Source organism: Aquarana catesbeiana, linkage group LG11, assembly GCF_042186555.1.
Source record: "Aquarana catesbeiana isolate 2022-GZ linkage group LG11, ASM4218655v1, whole genome shotgun sequence".
NCBI classification, from domain to species: domain Eukaryota; kingdom Metazoa; phylum Chordata; class Amphibia; order Anura; family Ranidae; genus Aquarana; species Aquarana catesbeiana.
This window is the reverse complement of record NC_133334.1, coordinates 110728400-110754783: the sequence shown is the minus strand read 5'-3', so window position 1 is coordinate 110754783 and position 26384 is coordinate 110728400. Positions and strand designations below refer to the sequence as shown.

Below are 26384 nucleotides of genomic sequence, written 5' to 3'. Positions count from 1 at the left end.
GTATAGTACGGAATGTCGTAAGGATACAGGAAGACAGATGGCTGCCAACCACGAGTTCTACGCATGCGCACTGCACTTGCCAGCTGGGCAGTCAATGAACTCGTCTAGGCTGCCTGCTACTGGTAATGGACAAAAGAGGAGATGTGGTGGGTGGTCAGTTAGTGTGATATAATGTTAGCAGATCACAGCGATGTAATCGTGTATTAAAGTATAACTAAAGGATTGTGGTATAGTTTTGGAATGAGTATAGGGGGATTAGAACCCCTGTCTGTTTCTATTGCTGTCTATGCCCCTTTTAGGGAGGTATGTCTTCTTCACATTTTGGGTTGTCCCCAGCACAGTATTTAGAGGGGAAATCTTCCAATGGGGACACATTCTGGTGACAACCAGGGATTTCCACTCACTTCCTATTTGGCTAGGACAGGAAGTGAAGGGAGACCTCCCAATGGGGACATAGATGAAAAAAAAACTGACAGGGGTTATAACTCTCTCTCTTACACTAAACTGAAAAGAAAACGGTGCTTTCCTTCATTCCATTAAATCTGGAGATAAAGGAATTCTCAACTTTTGAAGCCTTGGATGAAATTGTTTCTCTCTCAATAGTTTTTATTGATTTTATCATTACAAATTGTTGAAACAATTAGATATATTGTAAAGTCATTGTCACTAATATAAGGACATCTGGATGCATTAGAATATAATAAAATTAAAGCAGAACATTACCCATAATAACCTAATAAAAAAGAATGTTAATTATTAATTTCCACATTAATAATTATGCTACCAGAATTAGTGTGTGCTGTAAATTGCCTCTAGCTTTGCTCCTGTTTCTTCTTTTCTGAAGCCCAGAGCCCCCTGAGGAAGAAGGGGAACTAAACCCATTGATTTAACCGTTACATTCCTGGAATGCTGGAATTGCTAACTGTCACATTTGCTTGTGTCCTCAACCAGACTATCAAACCATCAAATAATTGGTGTCATAACTGATCACAATATGCAGCACCATGGCAGTTGTAGATCAAACAGAAGCAGCTTCCTTGGGTGTAAAGGATAGGTGGGTTTAATTCCGCTTTTAGGGCCAGTTCACACCACATGCAGTCCAGTGTGTTTTTTTTTTTTTTTTTGCATCAAAAACGTATGGAAAGTAGGTTATATGGTTTTCAATGGCATAGTTCACACCAGTGCTTGCAGTTCCAGTTAAAATAAAGTAGAACATTCAGCATTTTTCCTGCACTGGACTGTACTGCTGTAAAATGCATCAAAAACACACCTGGAATGCACATGTCCTAATTTAGGACCAGTTCACACCACAGAAACAGTCCAGGTGCGTTCTAGATGCTTTTCTGCATGCACCTTTTTGATGCAGTCCAGTGCATTTTCCCCCTTTTTTTCTTAACTTTAAATAAGAACATGTGTGTTCCAGTGCGTTCCAGATGCTTTTTGCAGCGTTCCAGTACAGTCCAGTGCAGGAAAAATGCAGCATGTTGTACTTTTTTTTCTGAAACTGAAACTGGAACTGCAAGCACTGGTGTGAACTATGCCAATGAAAACCATATAACCTACTTTCTATGCATTTTTGATGCAGAAAAGAAACGCACTGGACTGCATGTGGTGTGAACTGGCCCTTAGGGTAAAGAAAAAGAGGGGTGAAAAAAAGACTGCATCTGGAACACGTCAAAAACGCGCATGCAGAAAAGCATCTGGAACGCATCCGGACTGCGTTTCTATGGTGTGAACTGGTCCTAAGGTTGTCAGCAGATCGGCCTCTACAAACTCGGCCGTTTGGGACAGAATAGTATTTTTGTATATATTGTCTCAAAGGCTTCCAAACTTTCAGAGATAAAATTTTGGAAAATGCTGATTGTCTGGCTGCAATGTTAATGCAATGGCTCAATGCTAACACAATGGAAAGAGATTCACTTATGGCAAAACCAATCCTTCAACCCACTTAGGAAGAAAAGCCATAAGCCTAGTACACACTAAGTTTTTCTGTCGTTCAACCCAGCAGGCTGAAGGAAAAAAAACTGACAGATCGCTGTACTAATACAACTGATGTTAGTGGGGCAATCTACCCCATTGTGTATTGAAAGGGGGAAGCCCCCTCCCGCCAGAACACACTGGTCAGTGCTTGCAGCCATTAGTTGCCAACGCTGATCAGATGCCGGTCGGATGCTGGTTTTCCAGCATTCTTGTGAGACTAGCTTCTGTCGGACAGGCAGATGTATACGTGGGTCAACAGTCAGCCTGTTTTTACTGCGCCGGATGATATTTGGCCTCCTTCTACCGATCCTCTCTAACCTGTAAAGATCTGTACACTTACTTATTTTTATTCTGCTCTGGTCACATGATCCTGCAGCTCCGGCTCTCCTGTGTTAGCAAGCGGTGGCTGCAGGGGAGAGGAGGGAGCACCAACAAGGGCTGGACCATGGGAGCTCATGGGTGACATCACTGCTCCTGGAATTCCCAGCCGTTGTCGGGTGCTCCCTTATACAGGGGAACTTGGGCTGTGGAAGCATGTGGCCAGACCAGATAAAAAAAATATATATATATATCTTTTTTCACAGGGAATGCAGGATAGCTAGGAGGTGTGTAAAGCCAGGCATAGACTGTTCGAATCTCAGGCTGTTTCAGCTCGGACCAGCCAAGATGCGATCCATGTATGGGAGGGTTGATTGCATACAAGTCAATCTATCCATTGACTTAGGATTTTTAGTGTACAATTACCACCAGCGGCTATAGCCACTAACAATAATAACTGTGTTCTCTTAGCAGTGACGGATTCCTACGTCACCGCCGACCCCCCCACCCGACTGTATTGATAGGGGAATTAAATGATTTTCTTTCATGCAACTTGTGGTTTTCTATGGCCTGCTTTAAGCCTAGTACACACAGGCTGAATGTTGTATGGCATCGGCCTATTCAATAGATACCAGCCAAAATTCAGCCCATGTGTACGGCAGCTGGTCCAACAGAAGCCAGAAGTTTAGTCGGCTTCTTTCGAAGGGTCATGACCGAAAAAGGTCTGCTGACCAGATTGTTCTGGTGGGGGGGCCGCCCCCTTGTCAGAACACAAAGGGGTTGATTTACTAAAGGCAAATACACTGTGCACTTTGCAAAGTGCAGTTGCTCCAGAGCTTCGTAATGTGAGCAAAAGCTCTGCTGACTTCCATCATTTAATCATGTGCAAGCGAAAATGCAGTTTTTTAATTTTTTTTCCTTGCAGAGGATTGGGTACTGTTTGCAAAGTGAAGCTTTACCTCATTTATTAAGCTCTGGAGCATCTGCACAGTCTATTTGCCTTTAGTAAAGCAAACCCAATAGCACAGCAGGGGAGATCCCTGTACCAACATCAGATTGTTAGAAGAGCAGCTCCGACCTGAGCGGTCAAAAAAAAAAAAAAAAACCCTAGTAGGGTTTTTGAGGCTTTAGACTTTACTACCACTTTAGGGTGCCTATACTTACTTCAACTGCCACTCCCCTATTGTTCAGGTTCCTGTCATAGCATTGCACAGTCTCACTGGAAATTGCTATACAAAGTGCAGAACTTGAGTAATGCCTCCCCAATGATTCACAGCTCATTAAGATGAATTGGTAGAGGTAGCTATACACAGTTGTGTGAAGCATCCAAGCACATACTATTGTATGCTTCCAACGCAGATCTTGGGGGAGGCATTATGGAAGCTCGGCACACTGTATGGACCCGTTTATGGCCCTGTGAATAAAGCCTTAGTGTGCTGAGAAAGTACTAAAGAAATAAGATCCAGCCTTCAAATGGCTATTTACGGTTCTTTCACACGGGCATCTAAAACACCACGTTTAGATGTGTGCAATGTAAATGTTTGTATGCAGAACTATAGGAATCAATGTGGCCATACACAGCTGTGTCTACAAACAGTAATGTGCACCACATTTAGCAGGCTACGAGGGGGGGGAAAAAAAAAAAAAAAAAAAAAAAAAAAAAAAAAGCAGGACACAGCTGCTTGCAGAGTGGTACATATCTGCTGCATATAAATTCGTATTTGGGGCTCTGAGTACTCAAAAAAGCATCTTAAAAAGGGTATTTACAGGCATTGCTAGGTACCTCCATTATACCATAGTCCTTCGGCCAGTTTATATTAAACACGCTTATTTAAAATTTTCAAACCATATTGACAATGGGTCTGCAACATTAGTAGTGCGAGTTAGCAAGAGTCCAGATTTCAGCTAGTACTAATCATTAGGTAGCAGTTGTAAGCATTTTGATTGCCAAGAGAAAAAAATAAAAAACAAAAAAAAGACACACCATAAATTTTTTTTTTGTTTTGTTTTTAATAAAGAATAATGTTTGGTCATTTTATATGAAGTTAGAAAATATAAACACGTTTCCAATTATTAATCCAATTATTAATATATTCAGTTTATTTGGTAGGAATAATCCTCAAGCTTTTTCTGCATAAAAACAATCAAGATTAGACAATGGGCATGTGAATAAAAATTGTGAATGTAGTTTTTTTTTTTTATAGTGGGGGGAAAAAAAAAAAAAAAAAAAAAATGTAACTATGTAGTTTCTTGCAAGACTCATCTTTCAGCAGACTGCGTATGGTGATAATGAAACCAGTACAATTAACTAGAAGGTAAGAAATGTCTGAAGAATCTGGATTCCTGATCTCCAGGTGGCATTAGTAAAGTGGACTTCTAGCAAAACCTTTTCATAATAGATAGAGGTGGTTAGAACCTCTACTGGGAAGAATGAAAGACATTCAGCATTAATGACAAAAGATTGAACCATTACCCACTCTAGGCAAAACTGAATAATGTTTGCTTTTCATTTTAAATGATTTCCATGTAGGAAAAACAGTTGACTGCCGTTTATTTCCAAAAGGTGTGGCGCATAAAGGAAGAGTCAAAGCCCCAAGGAACCTTCAGCTAAACTCAGCTAAATCTGTTTCAGGTCAAAATACAAAAATGTGTGCACTGTATTACAGTTCATTTTCTTTAAAACAAAAAAAAAACAGCCACAGCCTGAGGAAAAAAAAAAGCCTGTTGCTTGCAGTTTGTGTGGAAGCAGTGATCCAATACCTCTGCAGAAAGACCACCACTTCACCACAGAGAGCAAGGGTTCTTCTCTGCAGCATGCTGGCAGGGGACAGGCTTTTTTACTCAGGTTATGGCTGCTTTTCAAAGAAAAACCCAAAGGCTGCTTTCACACTGAGGCGGGCATTGATAGTAAAACGGTGCTAGTTTTAGCAGCACTTTACCGTTGTTTTAGCTTTGCTATTTGGCCACTAGCTGGGCACTTTTAACCCCCACTAGCAGCCAAATAAAAAGAGTTAAATGAGCCCATGTAGCGCTGCTCCTGAAGCGCTTTGCAGGCAATTTGACAGAGGTGCCCATTCATTTAAATGGGCAGGAGTGGTGTATACACCACTCCTTCACCGCCCCAAAGATAGAACTTTTAACGTCCTGCCAGCGCAGCGCCCTAGTGTGACAGCACTCCGGCTTTCACACTGGGACTGCAGGGGAGGCGTTTTTCAGGCACTATTTTTAGCTCAAAAGTGCCTGAAAAACACCTCAGGTGAAAGGGGTCAAAGTAATTTCAGTAGGGTGTCTGCTAAGGGCCATGGTACCCCGCAGACATTGCAATTATTACAATGCCTGTGATCATCTAATGTTTATTAGGTACTGAACAATTTTGTTTTAGTGAAATTAACTTTATACCTGTTTAAGACATGTAGACTGAACTAAGTGACTTCTTATTTCAATTTCCTATTTAAAACAAATAGTCCTGCTTGTATACAAAGTTAGAAGCTTGTTGTAGGGTTATTTAGGGGCTCAAAGAAATGGAAAACTGTATGAAGCTATAATATATGCACAACCCAGAATTACATACAGTACATGATGCAGTCTGTTACTAACATTAACATGGCCGTTTATGTTTTCTCGAGTTTACCCTGCAACATTTGTTATATTTCCACTTTCTTTACAGAATTACAGAGCAGTGTAGATCAACTTGTTGTTTAAATTGGATTTTAACGCAGAAATCTGTAGTTCAAGTGAGATCTGTTATTGGCTAACCACAAAAAAAAAAAAAAAAACTAAATATATATATATATATATATATATATATATATATATATATATATATATATATATATATATATATAAATAAATAAAATAGTTTGTAGACACTATGGGGTTGATTTACTAAAGGCAAGTGCACACTTGGATGTGCAGTCCCTGTAGATCTGAGGGGAATTTTTGCTGTTTTTTTTATCATCCATTAACGTACAAACAAAAATGCTGTTTTTTTTAAATTTTCCTTGCATGTCCCCCTCAGATCTACAGCAACTGCACTTCCAAGTGCACTTGCAGCACACTTATAATGCAAAGTGTATTTGCCTTTCGTAAATAAACCCCCATACATTTCATGCAAACCAATCAATATATTTTTATTGGATTTTTTTTTTGTTTACCAGATACATGTAGCAGAATACATTTTTGGCCTAAATTTATGGAGACATTAGATTTTTAATGGATATATGTTTTATAACAAAGTAAAAAAACATTTTTTTTTCCCAAAATGTATGCTCGTTTTTCATTTATAGTGCAAAAAAATAAAAAATACCAGTGGTGATAAAATACCACCAAAAGAAAGCTATTTGTGGGGGGGGGGAACATAACTTTTGTTTTGGTACAGCATTGCATGACCGTGCAATCGCCAAGTAAAGTAGAGCAGTGCCGAATAGCAAAAAGTGGCCTGGTCATGAAGGGGTTAAAAAATCCTCACTTGGAAGACGACCGGGTGCAGAGGATCACTTTGGTGGGTGGGTAAGTGTGCCATAAAGTACAAATATGCTGCGCATACTTTACAAATTATGGCAAAAAGCCCCTTGCACATTTCATCTCACCGTTTACTTTAATGCAGTGAACGACTACACAAACACATAAGCTTTAATTTTCCCCCTACTTATGCTGTAAAAGTTGCAGCCGATGCCTGTTCTTTCAGCGGCAATCTGCACCAATATTTCCAGTCAGTCCTTGGGGCAGTTTGTCTGAAAGACTAGTTAGTTGAGCACATTTTCCTTAAAGCAGTGCTGTTATGCCTGCTAAAATGAAGTCATAGCTCTGCACTGGGGGTGCACATGCCAAACTACACCGACCAGAGACATACATGCCCACATATCAAGCTAGGTCACTTCTTTCTCCCCTATCCACTTTTATGCATTGGTCCTCAATTTGCTATTGGATTGTAAATGTGAGGAAATGTCTGCAGGTGGCAAAAATGTTGCATTACTTCATAAAACCCTCAACTTTGAATGAGCTATGTGCATGGCGGGCTGCACAGATATTTACAAATGTTTTGGTGTATTGTGTCATAAAAAAAAAAAACCAAACAATTAAACCCTCAAGTGATATTCATCACCAACCTTGTATTTTAAGAATTTTTTTTTTAGAACAGTATATCCGACTCCTAAAGCTTTTGTGTTATTGAAGTACATGCACCACTTCTGACTTTCTTCTCATTACAATACCTGCTCATCACTTAGTTATGCCAGAGCTGTGTTATGATTTTAATCAGCTGAATAAATAAATAAATAAGACCTATGCTCTGTTCTGCTATGTTCTTTAACCACTTCCTTCCTTTCTTCTACCGAGTTCCCCTCAGTCAGCTGTAAAAATTCGGCTGGAGATGTCATCCAATAACCAGTCTATCCCTATCAGAAGGTTTTCTCCCGTCACTGCACTACAGTCTTGTATACACCAGTGATGGGTCTTAATGTTAGCCAGCTCCAGTGCCTGCAGAAAGACAGAGACAGCAATGAACAGGGTTACTCTTTTTACTTTATAGTTGGTTGTAATAGTTAAAGTAACATGTAACCGATGAACTTTAATTATTGTGACAGCTCTAAAATGAAAAGGTTAAGGTGGAAGTCCAGCCTAACACTTAAATTCTCCACTGCAATCATTAATGTGAGCCAAGTTCAGCCTTACGTCTCAAAATCAAAAAATCCCAGTTTTTCTAGCTTTATTTTGCAGTATCCAGTGCTGTCACATGACTTCAATTCTACTTCCTTCTGAGCCTAATATCAGCCAATGGGTGTGGTTACTGAAAGCTAGTGACATCACTTCCTGGGAGGGACACTGTTCCTGTGTAGCCAGTGGGCGTATATAGAATAGAAGGAGCTGAGCTCTCAGCTCACAGACTACAATGATCATAGTACAGGCAACCACACTAATGCCCCGTACACGCGGTCGGATTTTCCGATGGAAAATGTCCGTTCGGAGCGTGTTGTCGGAAATTCCGACCGTTTGTGGGCTCCATCGGACATTTTCCATCGGATTTTCCGACACACAAAGTTTGAGAGCAGGATATAAAATTCTCCGACAACAAAATCCGTTGTCAGAAATTCCGATTGTGTGTACACAAATCCGACGCACAAAGTGCCACGCATGCTCAGAATAAATAAAGAGATGAAAGCTATTGGCCACTGCCCCGTTTATAGTCCCGACGTACGTGTTTTACGTCACCGCGTTTAGAACGATCGGATTTTCCGACAACTTTGTGTGACCGTGTGTAAGCAAGACAAGTTTGAGCCAACAGCCGTCGGAAAAAATCCTAGGATTTTGTTGTCGGAATGTCCGAACAAAGTCCGACCGTGTGTACGGGGCATAAGGCTCTGTTTCCACTAGTGCAACTTGCCATGTGACTTTGGATACAAAGTCTGCACTTTGAGTGCAGCTTTGATCCAACTTTACACTCTGGATCAAAGTCGCATCAAAGTAGTGCAGGCACCTTTTCAAAGTCGCCGATTTTCAAAGGCGCATTGATGGGAAAAAAAAGTCGTTTTTGACTGGACTTCCACTTTAAAGTTGAAGCCTTATTTGGAAGAAGTGTGTGTGTGTGTCTCTATGTGTGCCATGTGCAGTGAACAGAACATACTTACCAGGCTTGCCTGTTCTCTCTCTGTCTCAGGCAGCTAGTAACCATAACGAGGCTGTGAAGACAGGAAGTTATCCTTCTCTGCCTAAGGATGGGAGCGGGGCTGGGCAAGACAGGGGGGTTAGAATGAACAGTAGGCATGCCTGTGTAGGCGAGAAGGACAATGTTTTCAGGAAGTGAGAGGCAGCATGCAGAATTCAGATAAAGGGGAAATAAGGTTGTCCCTGAAGAACGGGAAGAAGACGACTGTCTGGCCTTGATTAGCCTTTCTAAGCTTGGCAATCAGCTATACAGAAAATTAATAATGTCAAAGATAAAAATATTTTACATATAATTAATAAATTAATAAAATAAAATTCTCATTTTTGACTGGACTTCCACTTTAAATCTGACTGGTTGTCTTGGGTTCCAGCGATATGCATGTGATGTCATTACATAAGATCATGTATATAATAGTATGAGCATTTTCATACACTTCACAAGACTTGTTACTCACCTCACGGATGGCATCTTTTGCTAAGGCACCGGGCAAATCTTGTTTATTGGCAAATACCAGCAATGTTGCTCCTGATAACCTCTGAAGAGGGGGAAATAAAAAAAAAAAAAAAAAGAGAAGGAAGAAAAAATAAATAAATAAATAAATAAATAAATATATGACATATGGTAAGCAGAAAGGTGATACACACACACACACACACACACATACAGCAACTGGCAGCACTAAAGCCCTCTATACAAAGCCTGATAAACACAAGTAATTGCAACACACATTTGTAAAAGCTGGGCCATGTAATATAGTGGAAAATACCACTTTAACAAAAGGAATTCTTGTCAGACAAAGCATGAATTGCTAAAAGGTTAGAAACTCCTTACAACAGGTAACAGATTATTTCTTTTTTTATGAATAAAGGAAAATGAAGACTTTAAAGGGGTTGTAAAGGTAAACATTTTTTCACCTTAATGCATTCAATGCATTAAGGTGAAAAAACTTCCGACAATACCGCCGCCCCCAGCCCCCCCCCCCCCCCCCCGTTTTACTTACCTGACCCCTCGAAAGTCCCGCGCTCGCTCCCGACATCCTCTTCGCTGCTCAGCCTGGCCGCTGATTGGCTACAGTGGATGGATTGAAAGCAGCGCAGCCATTGGCCGGGAGTGGGGCTGAGTAATACAGTGAGCGGCTATAGCCGCCGGCTGTATCACGGAAGCGCGCCCACAAGAACTAACCACCATGCGAGAGAGCTCGCATTAAAGGTGTTGAGTTCTTGCGGGGAGGAGCTGAAACAGCCGCCGAGGGACCCCAGAAGACCAGGTTTGGGGCCACTCTGTGCAAAACGAGCTGCACAGTGAAGGTAAGTATAACATGTTTGTTATTTAAAAAAAAAAAAAATACCTTTACAACCCCTTTAACATGCATGGTCCACATCCATTTCATGGCTTTACTGGAAAGAACACAGCAAGTCCCTATAGCACACTAGTGGCTCATGGACTGCCAGATGTTTCACCTTCTATTATTCTCAGTAAAAATGGAATCTGGAATACATTTAGAATCTTATCAACCGTGTCAGAGGAACATCCAAGCCACATAAGACTATTAATGTTGAAAACGTAGAGTGCCACCATCCTTCAAGCCAAATTGAACCATCAGTTCAAATCAGCTAAAAACATTTCAAGTGCACCAAAGCAAGACTTTGTTTTCTTTTGTAAGGCTGGATTCACACCTATGCATTCTTAGTGCTTTTTGCATTTTGCAGATTTGCACTACAGATCGTGTTCCATAGGAGACAATGTTAAATGGGCTGTAGTGCAAATCTGAAAAATGCAAAAAGCACTAAAACTGCATAGGTGTGAATCCAGCCTAAAGAAAGAAACCAAAGCCTGAATAGAAAAGCATGTCCCCTCTGAACTGCTGCAGAATGGGACCCTTGGCTTGCTATGAAAACTTTGGTCTTTTTTGAAGAGGTTCAACACGCCCCCTGCAGAATCAGGCCTATAGCCATGCAATTAGCAAAGCATATGTTCTCTGCTAAAGCTCTGAGCTCGATTAGGCAGGGTCTGCAGAAAAACTGCTGCTTCCTCACACAGAACAAGGGTCACACACGGCAGCCTGCTGGCAGGAGACAGGCTTTTCCACCTTCTCAAGAAAATTGACTTTGCACACCTTATGTTTTGATCCACCAGGAATTTATTTAGCCAATTTAAAGTGGAACTAAAGTCTGCAGTACTTCATTTTCTCCGTATCTCTAGCTTCTTCTGGGTGCTCGTCTTTGGCTGTCTCGATTGGTTTGCACAATATGACGCAACTCCTGCACATGTGCAAGAGTTCAGTAATCCTGGCTCACAGGCACCATGATGGAGATGTGAAGGAAGTTTTGCATGCGCAACTCAGTGTACATTATACAGAACACTACAAGCAGGCGGGCAAGTTTTTTTTGTAATTGTAGAAGAGACATAGCTCTTCCTGCAATCCATAAGCCTTTTCATTTTTACTTTAGTTCCTTCGTGCTTTAAATTGGTATTTAACAAAAACATAAAGAATGTATTTTATTGCAGCTTACCAATTCTTAGATGTAGTGGCTGCATTAGGTTTCCTTTTCACTTTAGTTTGTTGATCCAGACAGTAAGTTTTATTTTTCAACTTCTTTTAACAAACCAAGCTATCTAGCAAAAGTGACAGTTGGTGGGTCGAGGCAAACAATTTATCACTCAAAGGGTTGATTACAATGGTTTGCATTCATTCAAAGCCTTTAGCCCCCCCCCCAAAAAAAAAAAAAAAAAAAAAAAAAAAAAAAAAAAAAAAACACACACACATCGCTGTAACTGTTTAAGTATTAGGTGGAGTTTTTTGCTTTAATAGGTTAGTCAAGTCCATCCAAGACCCCATACACACTATTAGATTTTTTGCAAGATTTTGTCTTCAGATTTACCAAAACCATATAATATGAGGTCAAACCTTAAAAGCCCGTACACATGGTCAGAAAATCTCAAGATAAACTTTGTCTGATGAACGATCTGCCGATTTTCTGATCGTTAGTATGCTGCTTTTGACAAAAGAATATGAGTTTTCAGCAGACAAAAACTGGATGTGCAGGCTCCAAAATTTTTGTCAGATGTGACCACAACGTCCGATTTTCTTTTCATTAGTACGGTTTTCTGCCAAAAAAAAAAAAATCTGAAGAGCAAGACTAGGCATGCTCAGAAATGAAAGAACACATACAAAACAGTTCAACACATTATGTCACTTCTGACGTTGAATTCTGTCGTCTGAAAGTTTTCTGATGGCGAGTACCCTCTTCACTTTCGAGTTGAGACTAGCGTCAAACAAAAACTGACGAAAATTCATCAAAGAATCTGACCATGTGTATAAAGCTTAAGTGTCTCCATACTGGATTAAAAAGCAAAGGAAATGCCTTTCGATGGCAGCATTGGAATTCTAAGGAGAGGGTGGACCCCATACACACTATTAGATTTTCTGCAGATATTTGTCTTCAGATTTACCAAAACCATGTAGTGCAAGGGCCTGCCTGATTGCATACAAATTGAAACTCTAAAGCCTTGTACACATGGTCAGATTATTGGACGAATTTTCGTCAGTTTTTTGTTTGATGCTATTCTTAAATTAAAAGTGAAGAGGGTACTCACCCTCAGAAAATTTTCAGACAACAGAATTCAACGTCAGAAGTGACATAATGTGTTGAATTGTTTTTGTATGTGTTCTTTCATTTCTGAGCATGCCTAGTCTTGCTCTTCAGATTTTTTTTTTTTTTAGGCAGAAAACCGTACTAATGAAAAGAAAAATTGGACGTTGTGGTCACATCAGACAAAAATTTTGGAACCTGCACATCCAGTTTTTGTCTGCTGAAAATTCCTAATCGGCTGTCAAAAGCAGCATACTAACGATCAGCAATCAGACGAAATTTAACTTCAGATGTTCTGACCGTGTGTACGGGCCTTAACTTACAAAGCGTGTTACTGGCTAGAGCACCAGGTGAAAATAATGGACTGCAGCCACCACATTTATGAATTGGTAAGCTGCAATATATTGTTTTTGGGTTTAATAATGCTTTAAAAAAAAAAAAAAAAAAAATTCACTTTTAATAAAGCTCCATTAAAATGGACATGTTCACTTTTATGGTTTGTCAAACAAACATTGCTAAACTCCAAGAACCAGCGTATTAATCATCCAGGCTGGATTCACACTTTGCTGTTTTGCCCAATAATTCTTCCACTGCAATCAATGGAAACACATAAAAAAATGTCAATGCGCATTAATGATCGCTGATGTGCATTATGAGACGTGTTAATGTGCAATGTAGAGTACACTGCAATACACATTAACATACGTTATGTGTTTCCATTTGGCTGGAAAGTACATTCAGGCATAAAATGAGTAAATGGGCCGCCCTTCAGTGATGTGACCAAGCTTTAGAAGCTATGAAATGCCACTTTAAAATGGCTACCTTTGTACTGTTTTATACCAAACTGGCAAATCCACATTTTGAAATGAGCTATATCAAACATGAAAGTGTATGGAATGATAGTACCCATTTTAATCATTATCCTCTGTGGGATATCTGACCATCTATGGTTGTCCAAGAAGGAAATAAATCTTATTACGGTTATTAAACACAAGATCTAAATTTATCTGCCAAAATATTACACTCAGTGATCGCTGATGTTGCCTGATCTTCAAAATCCCACTGCACTGTTGGAGCAGTTCCTTCTATTGTATGATAATAATGGAGTGTGTATCAGGCAAGACTTTTATGGTCATTATGCACCCACCTCTTCCTGTAAAAGCCCAGCTAGTTCATGTGCACAATCCTGCAAACGTGCACGGTCTGCACTGTCAACCACCCAGATCAAACCATCTGTACTCTCAAAGTAATTCCTCCAGTAGGATCTCAAAGATTTCTGTCCTCCAACATCCCACATGTTCAGCTTGAATCTACAGAATAAAGTACAAAAAGGTAAACATAAATTATAACTTCGTGGTTCCAAAAACGGTAGGCCATGACATGGCAAGACAGGCCATAAAACATGATAAAAAAATTCTTAACAAAAATTCTGTAAGTAGTAAAGGGGCAATCTAGCTTCTAATACACGTGGGCTCGATTTTCTTCAAGAATAAAGCCAAGCATAGACAATTAGCTTTTTTTGTTTGTATATTCAGCCTACTGGCTGAACAAAAAAGAGATTCCTCCATCTACACAAGTGAGGTGGACAGAGGAATCCAACCCCCCCACCGCCAGGGACATTGCAGTCTGACAGTGGCCATCACTGCTGGCAGAATACACTGATCAGAGGCTCCTGTTTTTGGTCAAACAGGAAAGGCCACACACAGATCGAAATTAGGCTGGGTAACACTGACTGAATACACAGCAAAACAAGACAGCTGAACGGCAATAGGACAATTATTACCCTCGGTGCTCCAGTGTTTTAATATTGAATCCCAATGTCGGGGAAATTGTGTTTATATCTTCGCCATTAAACTTCTTCAGAATTGTAGTTTTCCCAGCATTATCTAAACCTCTGGAGTAAGGAGTTAAGAAAAAAAAAAAAAAAAAAAGCAAAAAACACATATGCTTGATTTATGTACATGATAATCAAAGCTATTGCTTTCTTAGCACTATTTAACTCATGTTTTCATAAAGAAAATGTAAAAGGTGTTGAGGTATTCATGCAATCACTGTCCAATACAAATGATGTGGGGGACACAGGGGATGGATACTTCCAGAGGCGAGCAGTCAGTGACTTCACTTCAAAGGAGGAATATTTAGCTGCATGGACAGCAGGTACTAGCTAGAACGGCATGATTAATCGTTAAAAAAAATAAAAATAAATAAAATTGTGATCTCCATTCAACCCCACCTTCCCACCCCCCACGATCTTACTCTAGCATTTCTACCATTCATGTAACAAGGGAGGAGGAGGGAAGAGGAAGGAAGCAGCCAGCAAAGTTTATCACAAATAGCTCAGGCTGAGAGATAAAAAGAAACATTGCATCATTTTGTTCTTTTAGAAAGGGATGACTTTGGTCTGCAAATGAGGGCAGTTTAACCACTTAAAGACTGAGCCTTTTTCTTGACATTTGTTGCTTACAAGTTAAAATTTGTATTTTTTGCTAGGGAAAATTACTTAGAACCCCTAAACATTAAATATATATATTTTTAGCAGAGACCCTAGAGAATACAATGGCGGTCATTGCAATATTTTATGTCACACTATTAGCGCAGCGGTTTTTCAAAAGCAAATTTTGGGGAAAAAATACACTTCAATGAATAAAAAACAAAAAAAAAAAAAACGCCATTCTTATTTTATCCAGAATCATGCAGCTCCAGCAGGTACTTGAAGTCAACTTTAACAGTAACTCTTACATGGGACTTTTACTTCTCCTATGCCCAGTGAAGTGAACAGCTTCAGATGATTCACAGAGGTGAAACAAATCTACCTACAGAAGTTTTACACGTATATCTGCTGTCTTTCCTTTCCTAAATTCTTTAGAAAGTGCACATTGTGTTGCAAATCTTCCCTCCTGTTTCAGCAGAGGGAGGGGAGTATGGGCTTACACTGAGTGAGAGGATTGGAGGAAAGGCATACCCCCCCCCCCCCTACATAGGCAGAGGAACAAAGAAAGTCGCAGAGCTGCAGTTTGAATAGACAAGCTCTCTGCTTATCTATCTCGAAGTTCCCTCCCCGACACAAATTTTCAGCTGTTTTTATCTCCTGTGTCAGAGAAGTTGTCAGAAGTTATCATGCTGATAACAGAAGAACAGAGCAGCAGAAAGACATGGGACTCAGAGCTTTGGAGAGAGATATAAGTAAACACTACAGATATACAGGCCCAGGACAGATTTCATAAATGGGGTTTACAACCACTTTAAGCAACAAAATCACTTTAACGATGAACACCACTGAAATGTGTATCTAAACAATATGAATATTGAATTTGTATTTACTTAAAGGCTAACTCCACCTTTTCAACCTCATTACACCCATATGTAGGGTAACATGGTGTCAAGTGAACCCCTGCAGCAGCTGTCACTTTTTACATTTGCACAGTTGTGCAGGGCTCCATAAATAAACTACAAATCCTGGCTTCCTTCGTGGCAGACAGACTTCTAGCTCTCAAAGGAATACAGTGACTGCTGCACTTGTAGTCCTTTGACATTTCCTCTATCTCAGCAACTGAATGCCCATGCCTCAGTATCGACAAAGAGCTGGAGGAAGAGTCTGCAAGAGCATGTGCATTGCACCTATGATCGAGATCAAAATATATTACACACACACTGTATCTCACAAAAGTGAGTACACCCCTCACATTTTTGTAAATATTTTATTATATCTTTTCATGTGACAACACTGAAGAAATGACACTTTGCTACAATGTAAAGTAGTGAGTGTACAGCTTGTATAACAGTGTAAATTTGCTGTCCCCTCAAAAAAACTCAACACACAGCCATTAATGACTAAACCTGCTGGCAACAAAAGGGAGTACGCCCCTAAGTGAAAATGTCCAAATTGGGCCCAATTAGCCATTTTCACTCCCCGGTGTCATGTGAGACTCGTTAGTGTTGCAAGGTCTCATGTGTGAATGGGGAGCAGGTGTGTTAAATGTGGTGTTATCGCTCTCACTCTCTCATACTGGTCACTGGAGGTTCAACATGGCACCTCATGGCAAAGAACTCTCTGCTAATCCGAAAAAAAGAATTGTTACTCTACATAAAGATGACCTAGGCTATAGGAAGATTGCCAAACATGCTGTTTGCAGGACTTTTTCTAGCGTCCTGCAAGCGCACTGTCCCACTGTTCTAGCGCTAAAACACATGAAAACCACCTTCAGTGTGAAAGTAGCCATAGTAAAGTAAAAGCAGCACATATTACACACATTGTTAGGTACACATTTAACCCTTTAATTGAGTCTAGATGTTAACCCCTTCCCTGCCACTGTCACTTTTACAGTGACAGTGTATAGTATTAGCACTGATCACTATTAGTGCCACTATTGATGTCAATCAGTTAGTGACCCTTCCAGCCAGCGCCAGATTGTCCACCACACTACAAGTCACTGATCCCATGCGTAAATTCCAGTATGTATACACACAATTTGTAGATGCTAAACTTTTGCACAAACCAATTAATATACACTTGGGTTTTTTCTTTTACCAAAGACGTGTAAGCGGGATATATTTTGGCCCAAATTTATGAAGAAACTTGATTGGGAACAAACCCAGTGTTGATCAAATAACACCAAACGAAAGCTCTATTTGTGTAAAAAAAAAATGATATAGGATTTCATTTGAGTACAGTGTTGCATGGCTGTGCAATAACCAGTTAAATAGCACAGTGCTGAATGGCAAAAAAATGACCTGGTTATGAAGGGGGTAAAACCTTGAGTTCAAGTGGTTAAAAGCTGAACTCCAGGCAAACAGCTAAATATAAAAATGAGGCACATACAGTATATGGGACCAAATTTACATGTGCATTAAAAAAAAAACACCCCAAATTCTAAATTTTGCATTTTTTTCCTGTACCGGAATGCACTACAAACATACACAAAACGTTATAAATAAGTACAAAAAATAGACTGAAATAAATGAAAAAATTATTTAAAAAATACACACCACAGGTAAACAAAACAAAAACACATGCAGAAACACTGTGAATGCAAAGATTATTGTGTATACAAGCCCTAAGGGCCTCTTTACACCAGAACATGGTACAGGAAATGCGTTCTGCTGCACTTCCCGTACCACATGTGAAAGCACTGCCCTTGCGAGATGCATGCAGGTGCCAAGTAATTGCTAATGGCATCCCAAATGTATCTCGCAAACGCAGTGCAACTGCAGCCACCAAACAAGCTACCACAATACTATGCAGTTTGATACGAGTGCAATCAGAAAAAGTAGTGCTTGCACTACTTTTTCTGCATTATAGGGCATTTGGCAGCCTATTGAAATTAAAGGACTGATCAAAACGTATTCCAATGTGAGCCAGCCCTAAAGCCTCGTACACACCATCAGGAAATCGAACGAAAATCTCACTATTTGTAACGATTGCTTTTGAGAGCCAATATGGACTATTCAGATGAAAATTTTTAGTTATCAGAACGCTCGATTTTCTTTTAATCATTACAGTATTCACCCTATAAAAATGGAATGAGCAAGTCTGTGCATGATCAGAAACAATGTACGACCGCAGACTAGACACAGAGTGTAGCTACTATGGGGGAAGTTGTCCCCTTATCTTTGGAGAATTCTCATACCATTTTCAGCATGAGGACACAGAAACATGCAAACAATCGCTCTTCCAATTCTCTAATAGTGTGCACTAGAATGAATGAGCCCCCCAATTCTCGAACAGTGTGCACTAAGATAAAGGAGTCCCTCCATTTCTCAAATAGTGTGCACTAGGATGAATGAGCCCCCCCCAATTCTCTAATAGTGTGTACTAGGATGAATGAGCCCCCCCAATTCTCTAATAGTGTGCACGAGAATGAATGAGCCCCCCCCCAATTCTCTAATAGTGTGTACTAGGATGAATGAGCCCCCCCCAATTCTCTAATAGTGTGCACGAGAATGAATGAGCCCCCCCCAATTCTCTAATAGTGTGCACTAGGATAAATGAGTCCCCCAATTCTCTAATAGTGTGTACTAGAATGAATGAGCCCCCCCCAATTCTCTAATAGTGTGCACTAGAATGAATGAGCCCCCCCAATTCTCTAATAGTGTGCACTAGGATGAATGAGCCCCCCCAATTCTCAAATAGTGTGTACTAGGATGAATGAGCCCCCCCAATTCTCTAACAGTGTGTACTAGGATGAATGAGCTCCCCCCCCCAAATTCTCTAATAGTGTGCACTAGGATGAATGAGTCCCCCAATTCTCTAATAGTGTGCACTAGGATAAATGAGCCCCCCAATTCTATAATAGTGTGCACTAGGATGAATGAGTCCCCCCAATTCTCTAATAGTGTGTACTAGAATGAATGAGTCCCCCCAATTCTCTATTAGTGTGCACTAGGATGAATGAGCCCCCCCCCCCAATTCTCTAATAGTGTGCACTAGGATGAACGAGCCCCCTCAATTCTCTAATAGTGTGTACTAGGATGAATGAGCCCCCCCCCCCAATTCTCTATTAGTGTGAACTAGAATGAATGAGCCCCCCCAATTCTCTAATTGTGTGCACTAGAATGAATGAGCCCCCCCAATTCTCTAATTGTGTGCACTAGAATGAATGAGCCCCCCCAATTCTCTAATAGTGTGCACTAGAATGAATGAGCCCCCCCAATTCTCAAATAGTGTGTACTAGGATGAATGAGCCCCCCCCCCCCCCCAATTCTCTAACAATGTGTACTAGGATGAATGAGCCCCCCCCCCCCCAAATTCTCTAATAGTGTGCACTAGGATGAATGAGTCCCCCCAATTCTCTAATAGTGTGCACTAGAATGAATGAGTCCCCCCCCAATTCTATAATAGTGTGCACTAGAATGAATGAGGCCCCCCCCCCCCCAATTCTCTAATAGTGTGTACTAGAATGAATGAGTCCCCCCAATTCTCTAATAGTGTGCACTAGAATGAATGAGCCCCCCATCCAATTCTCTAATAGTGTGCACTAGGATGAATGAGTCCCCCAATTCTCTAATAGTGTGCACTAGAATGAATGAGCCCCCCCAATTCTCTAATAGTGTGCACTAGAATGAATGAGCCCCCCCAATTCTCTAATAGTGTGCACTAGAATGAATGAGCCCCCCCAATTCTCTAATAGTGTGCACTAGGATGAATGAGCCCCCCCAATTCTCTAATAGTGTGCACTAGAATGAATGAGCCCCCCCAATTCTCTAATAGTGTGCACTAGAATGAATGAGCCCCCCCAATTCTCTAATAGTGTGCACTAGGATGAATGAGCCCCCCCAATTCTCAAATAGTGTGTACTAGGATGAATGAGTCCCCCCAATTCTCTAATAGTGTGTACTAGAATGAATGAGTCCCCCCCAATTCTCTAATAGTGTGCACTAGGATGAATGAGTCCCCCAATTCTCAAATAGTGTGTACTAGGATGAATGAGCCCCCCCAATTCTCTAACAGTGTGTACTAGGATGAATGAGCCCCCCCCCCCAAATTCTCTAATAGTGTGCACTAGGATGAATGAGCCCCCCCCCATTCTCTAATAGTGTGCACTAGGATGAATGAGGCCCCCCCCCAAATTCTCTAATAGTGTGCACTAGGATGAATGAGTCCCCCAATTCTCAAATAGTGTGTACTAGGATGAATGAGCCCCCCCCCAATTCTCTAATAGTGTGTACTAGGATGAATGAGCCCTCCCCCCCAAATTCTCTAATAGTGTGCACTAGGATGAATGAGCCCCCCCCATTCTCTAATAGTGTGCACTAGGATGAATGAGCCCCCCCCCCCATTCTCTAATAGTGTGCACTAGGATGAATGAGGCCCCCCCCCAAATTCTCTAATAGTGTGCACTAGAATGAATGAGTCCCCCCAATTCTCTAATAGTGTGCACTAGGATGAATGAGTCCCCCCCCCATTCTCTAATAGTGTGCACTAGGATGAATGAGGCCCCCCCCCAAATTCTCTAATAGTGTGCACTAGGATGAATGAGTCCCCCAATTCTCAAATAGTGTGCACTAGGATGAATGAGCCCCCCCCCAATTCTCTAACAGTGTGTACTAGGATGAATGAGCCCCCCCCCCCCCAAATTCTCTAATAGTGTGCACTAGGATGAATGAGCCCCCCCCCATTCTCTAATAGTGTGCACTAGGATGAATGAGCCCCCCCCCATTCTCTAATAGTGTGCACTAGGATGAATGAGCCCCCCCCCCCCCAAATAGTGTGCACTAGGATGAATGAGGCCCCCCCCCCAAATTCTCTAATAGTGTGCACTAGAATGAATGAGTCCCCCCAATTCTCTAATAGTGTGCACTAGGATGAATGAGTCCCCCCAATTCTCTAATAGTGTGCACTAGGATAAATGAGCCCCAATTCTCTAATAGCTCCCCCTATACAGGCACTGGGCTAGTAAACAAAGGCCTGCCCTGACTCTCCAGCTGCAGGGAGCCTGCTCCTCCATCCCGCCTTTATATTCTGGCTATGGCTGGATTTGTACTCCATCAGTAGCTGCAGGGGGCTGAGTGCTTTGTATAAATGGGAAGACCTTCCCCACCAGAGAGACAAGAACTTCCTCAGGCAGCGGATCGTCCCCATCCCCCTCTCCACAAACACACACAGGATACAGCATGAGAAGGCGGACCTCCCGCTCCTTCTGCTTCAGCTTCTTCAGAATAGTCAGCAGCACCATGTTCTCCCGGGATGTCGCCGCTTCCCTGTCACCTACGTCTGCCGGAAATTCTGACCAATGACAGCCAGCGCTAATACCACACCCACCAACTGCACTTCCTGCTTCCTTCCCAGAACGGCCAATAGAAACCCTTCCAGCGTGTCGCCTTGGAGACAGAGATGTTTGTTCCTCAAAGCTTTATTTGTAAATGGACAATGACGTTTTCTCCGGGTTCAGTGCGCAGTTACTGCTTGAATCTCCATTCTCTTTTCATTTGATGAGTGTTGGTGATACATACCTCCCAACTTTCTGAGATGGGAACAAGGGGCAATTATTAGTAAAAGTATGTAGGCATAGGACACACCCCCTGCCACGCCCTATTAAAGGAGAATTACAAACAAAAATTATAGGTTTAACCCACAAGTGTTTTTTTTTTTACCTCTACAATTTCTTTATATTGGCTTTTGGAATTTATAAATGCAACAGTTTAGAAATTGGATGAAAGGTTTAGCACTGGGAAACACCTTTTGAAAGATAAATAGTGCATTTTATATACAACGCTATAGATCAGACCAAAATGAGGGACAAATGAGGAGGACTGAGGGACAAATGAGGAGGAGAGAGGGACTTTGTTCCAAATCAGGGACGGTTGGGAGCTGTGCCTTCTCACCACCTGTCAAATGCCTCTGAAAAGTGATCCACCACAGATCCCTTTTCAGAGGGGTGGCAAGCACTGCAGCAAACCTAGCTATAGTTAGCTTGTTCTAGTTGGATGAAACCAGTTGTGTCCTAACATTCTTCCCTGGGAAAACGTGCTCAGTTCCCTGATACTACCAGTCTGACCTCATTGCACCTGTATGTTGATGTCAGTAAAACCATTTTATTTTCAAATGTTATTTTTAAAGTTTAATTAACAAATGAACAAAAGAAAATAAGTTGTTTTTTGCGATTTTAGTTTTTTTTTTTTTTTTTTTTTTTTGGTGTAACCTTTCTGTTGGGGAAAAATTCGTGCAGTTCCTGTGCCAAAAATACAACAGGAAATGAGAAGAAATCTTTCCACTATTAGGGTGAATCCCCTGATAGTCAGTTGTTGCTGGAATGGGTTTTCCCATTACAAGATTTTATTCTATTTTTATTATTATTATACAGGATTTATATTGCGCCGACAGTTTATTCAGCACTTTACAACTTGAAGTTCCATTGACAACCATAAGAAAATATATATATATATATGTATATATATATATATCAATCTTTTACTTTATTTTTTGGTACATTATTGGGGGAAAGTATGAAAACAGAAGCAGACAGAATCTGGAGCAGCTGTGCATGCCAACCAATCAACTTCTATCTTTGATTTTTAAAGGTTAACTGAACAAGCTGTAGCTAGAAGCTGACTGGTCACACCATGCACAGTTGCTCCAGTTTTGATAAATTCCCCACTATGTATACACTATATTAAATAAAGACTTATCACAATGTCACACTACTATAACACCAGCCTGGGGGAGATGGAATGAACAGCACCTGCGAGACACAAGGTAATTTTTCATTTGAACATCTTTATTGACCATATTGAGTACCTGTGAATTTATGGAAAAACCCAAGTGGACCGTCCCATGTACTGAGGGAGTTGGTGACAGTTGCTTGTAGGATGATCATTCATGGTTTTTTTTTTGTTGATAACCATTTAGAGCTCACACTGTAGTTCTATTTCCTGAAGAAGCGGGCTTGGACCTGTTAAACGCACCTGTGTTGAAGTTTACAGCGAGCTCATAACCACCTGACTGCAGTAGGGTGATGATAAATTCGCAATAATATCACAAATTTCCTCTACATAGTTGTGATACTGTATGTATTATCATGTATTTCCATGTTGCAGACATTATTTTAACTTTTGTACAATAAAATCTTTTGATATGTTATTCAAGTGGACCTTCAAAGTCCTTAATGTAGTTTCTAGTTTTTTTTTTTGTATATGATATTGGGATGTGGTACGGGGCATTTTTTTTTCCACCCATTTGAGGGTTTCCCTTAGTGGTCCCTCCTCCCACTTTTCTGTTTCCTTATAAAGCATCCTGTATGTATACAGTGTGTATCTCTCTCTCTATTCAGAGGAGAAAACGCACATGGGACAGACTGTACAGTGACTGATCAGTCTGATAGCCAATTAGAGGTTATCACAACGATCAGGTGATCAGGAATAGGGCCTCCTGGTTCCCGATCGTTAGTACGAGACTTGGCGCTCTTGGTGAGAGCACGCTCTTTGTGCTGGAAGTGCATTGTCCAGCGTGCTCCCAGCAGAAACACATGTACATACTGTATACAGTATATTACCAAAAGTATTGGGACGCCTGCCGCCACCCGTGCCATCCCTTCAGAGCCCTGTGCCGTGAACGGCGGCTCCCGCACAGGAGTGACGTCACCGCAGCTCCGTCCAAACACAGAGCCAGAGTCTGCAAACCCAGAAGCAAGACGGGTGAATTTGGGAGCACCTGCAGCTCTGACATCTCAAAAAGCTTAGTTTTAAGGTAAGTTTACCATAATGTGCTAGTATGCGATGCATACTAGCACTTTATGACATTACCTTGCAGGTAAGAAAAAAAAAAATGTCTGATAATTTACAACTGATTTAAGGTGAAAGACTAAAACCCCATTAGGAAGGAAAAAGGATCTTGGCCTCAGCACCACTTTGGCCTTGTACAGAACCAGAAAAGGTTCTTTATAGGGCAAAGCTGCCAGTGGTCCCAGCTATCATTCCTCGCCTAATGTAGCCGGGATGCAGCTATTCTAGCACGATCTAATAGACCCCCAATATCTCCACAAAGAGGACCTGCCATCTGCCCATGCTATCACTTGGAGTGCTTGTTAGCCCCCTTGCGATAACACTAAACTTAAAAAAATAATAAAAAGTATCGAAAAACTGTATAAACTAAATAAAAATAATTAAAAAAAAAAATTAAATCATACCGGCCTTCATCTTGGCCACGCGCTCTGCCCCCTCCTACCCATCCTGTGTAACTGCGAGCACTCAGACAGCACCTGCAAACATGGGAGACACAGAGCCTTCATTGGCGGACCTGATGGCGGTTATCACCTCCTTAAAGGAGACACTTACCGCCAAGATTGACACGGTGACCACGGAGGTCAGCCTAATCAGTAGGGATGAGCTTCGTGTTGGAGTTGAACATGAGTTTAACTCGAACATCGGCTGTTCGATCGTTCGCCAAAGATCGAACATTATGGGGCGTTCGTGCCAAATTCGAGCAGCGCGTCACGCCCCATATTGCACTGTGTCATCAAAGTACACTGCTGGCTGATGATTGGCCAAGCATGCACTATGACCCGCATGCTTTGGCCACAGCGCCGTCAGCAAAGAGAGCCATAATTGGCCAAAGGCAGGGTGGCTTTGGACAATTATGGCTCAGGGGGTTACATCCACGCCCCACACAATATAAGGCCACCTGCACATCGGCCTTGTGTAGTGTATTGCTGGCGGAGAGAGAGATAGAGAGAGAGTGTCATTTCATTTACTTTGAGCAGGCAAGTTTATTCAGTTAGCTAGATCTCACTGCAGACCGTTTGTGCTGTACTGTTTCTAATATACTTCAGGCAGGCAGTTGATTCAGTTAGCTGCAGTGTCTGCAGTGTCTACAGACCGTTCCTGCTGTACTGTTTCTAATATACTTCAGGCAGGCAGTTGATTCAGTTAGCTGCAGTGTATTTAGTATATATATATATATATATATATATATATATATATATATATATATATATACATCCCGGCTTTGTATATATATATATATATATATATATATATATATATATATATATATTTATATATATATATATATATTTATATATATATATATATATATATATATATATATATATACATATACACTGTATCCAGTTTAGCTAGATCTCACTGCAGACCGTTCCTGGTGTTCAAATACATTTTTTTTTGGTATTCAAATACACTTTTAGGCAGGCAAGCAAGTGATTCAGTGATCCGCAGGGCATTAAATATATATACAGTCTCCAACATATATATATATCCACTGCATTCCAGTCTAGCCATGCCAATATCTGACTGCAGACCATTGCTGGTATACATTTTCAAATACACTTTCAGGCAGGCAAGTGATTCAGTGATCCCCAGTGCATAAAATATATATACTGTCTCCTACATATATATCCACTGCAATCCAGTCTAGCCAAGCCTATGTCTGACTGCAGGCCATTGCTGGTGTACGTTTTCAAATACACTTTCAGGCAGGCAGGCAGGCAGGCAAGTGATTCAGTGATTCGCAGTGCATAAAATATATATATATATACTGTCTCCTACATATATATCCACTAACAAAATAAAAATGAAAAAGCCGCACATTAAAGACATACTAAATAAATACAAAAAATTGGTTGAAAAAAAAAGGACTTAATAAAAAATGAATATATTCCTTGTGAAAGAATGTCCAACAGCCAAAAAATGTGAATACAAAAAATCCTCAGTAGTCCAATTGCTGATAGTAGAGGTTCAGGTGAAACAAATTTACTGTTAGATGAAATGCTTACCAAATAGCAAGCCAAGTCGAGCAGGTGGCTTTAAACCCAGCCTGGGCCTTTAGGGAACCAATCCCGGTATGCACTGGACGAATCGCACTTGTAAACCAAATTGGATCCACGGAGATTTTACCCAAAAAAATCTTTTAAAAAAACATAGCGTAATACTGACACAGATTGAGTACCAGAAGAAAAGAAAAAAAGTGTGACACTCCACCAGTGACAAAATCATAAAAAAATCATAAGACCACCCAGTGCCTATAGGCACACATAGGGTCGTTACGTGAGTGACATGCAATTCATGCAATAAAGTGAATAACCTCCATTAGGAGAGCTAGTGCATATACCTTACAAAAAAGCCGCTTACCAGATGTTAAAAAACAAATGAGCATATAACTATCCACCGGATGATAATGGAGAGGGATATCCAAAGTGCAGCAAACCACATAAAAATCCTGCTTACCAGATAGCAAACTCTATATAAGCAGACTGACACAACCACAAAAACGGCTTCCTGGCATGGGGCGGCGTGGATCCATCATAACATCCATGTCACAGGCTCCGCAGTACACCATGGTAACCAAGATGGTTCATCCAGCATGGTATCCTCATAAA

At 40.9% G+C, this 26384-nt stretch overlaps 1 protein-coding gene across 1 annotated transcript; it reads right to left on the bottom strand.

Annotated features, from left to right (window-relative positions):
* Positions 1–6643: 6643 nt before the first annotated feature.
* On the bottom strand, positions 6644–21318 carry ARL2 (ARF like GTPase 2). Its single transcript, XM_073604879.1, has 5 exons — positions 21163–21318; positions 14339–14449; positions 13703–13865; positions 9417–9497; positions 6644–7776 (listed from the first exon to the last, which is right to left on the bottom strand). The coding sequence occupies exons 1-5, from the start codon at positions 21225–21227 to the stop codon at positions 7642–7644; spliced, it is 555 nt and encodes a 184-aa protein (XP_073460980.1). The 5' UTR covers positions 21228–21318; the 3' UTR covers positions 6644–7641.
* Positions 21319–26384: the final 5066 nt, after the last annotated feature.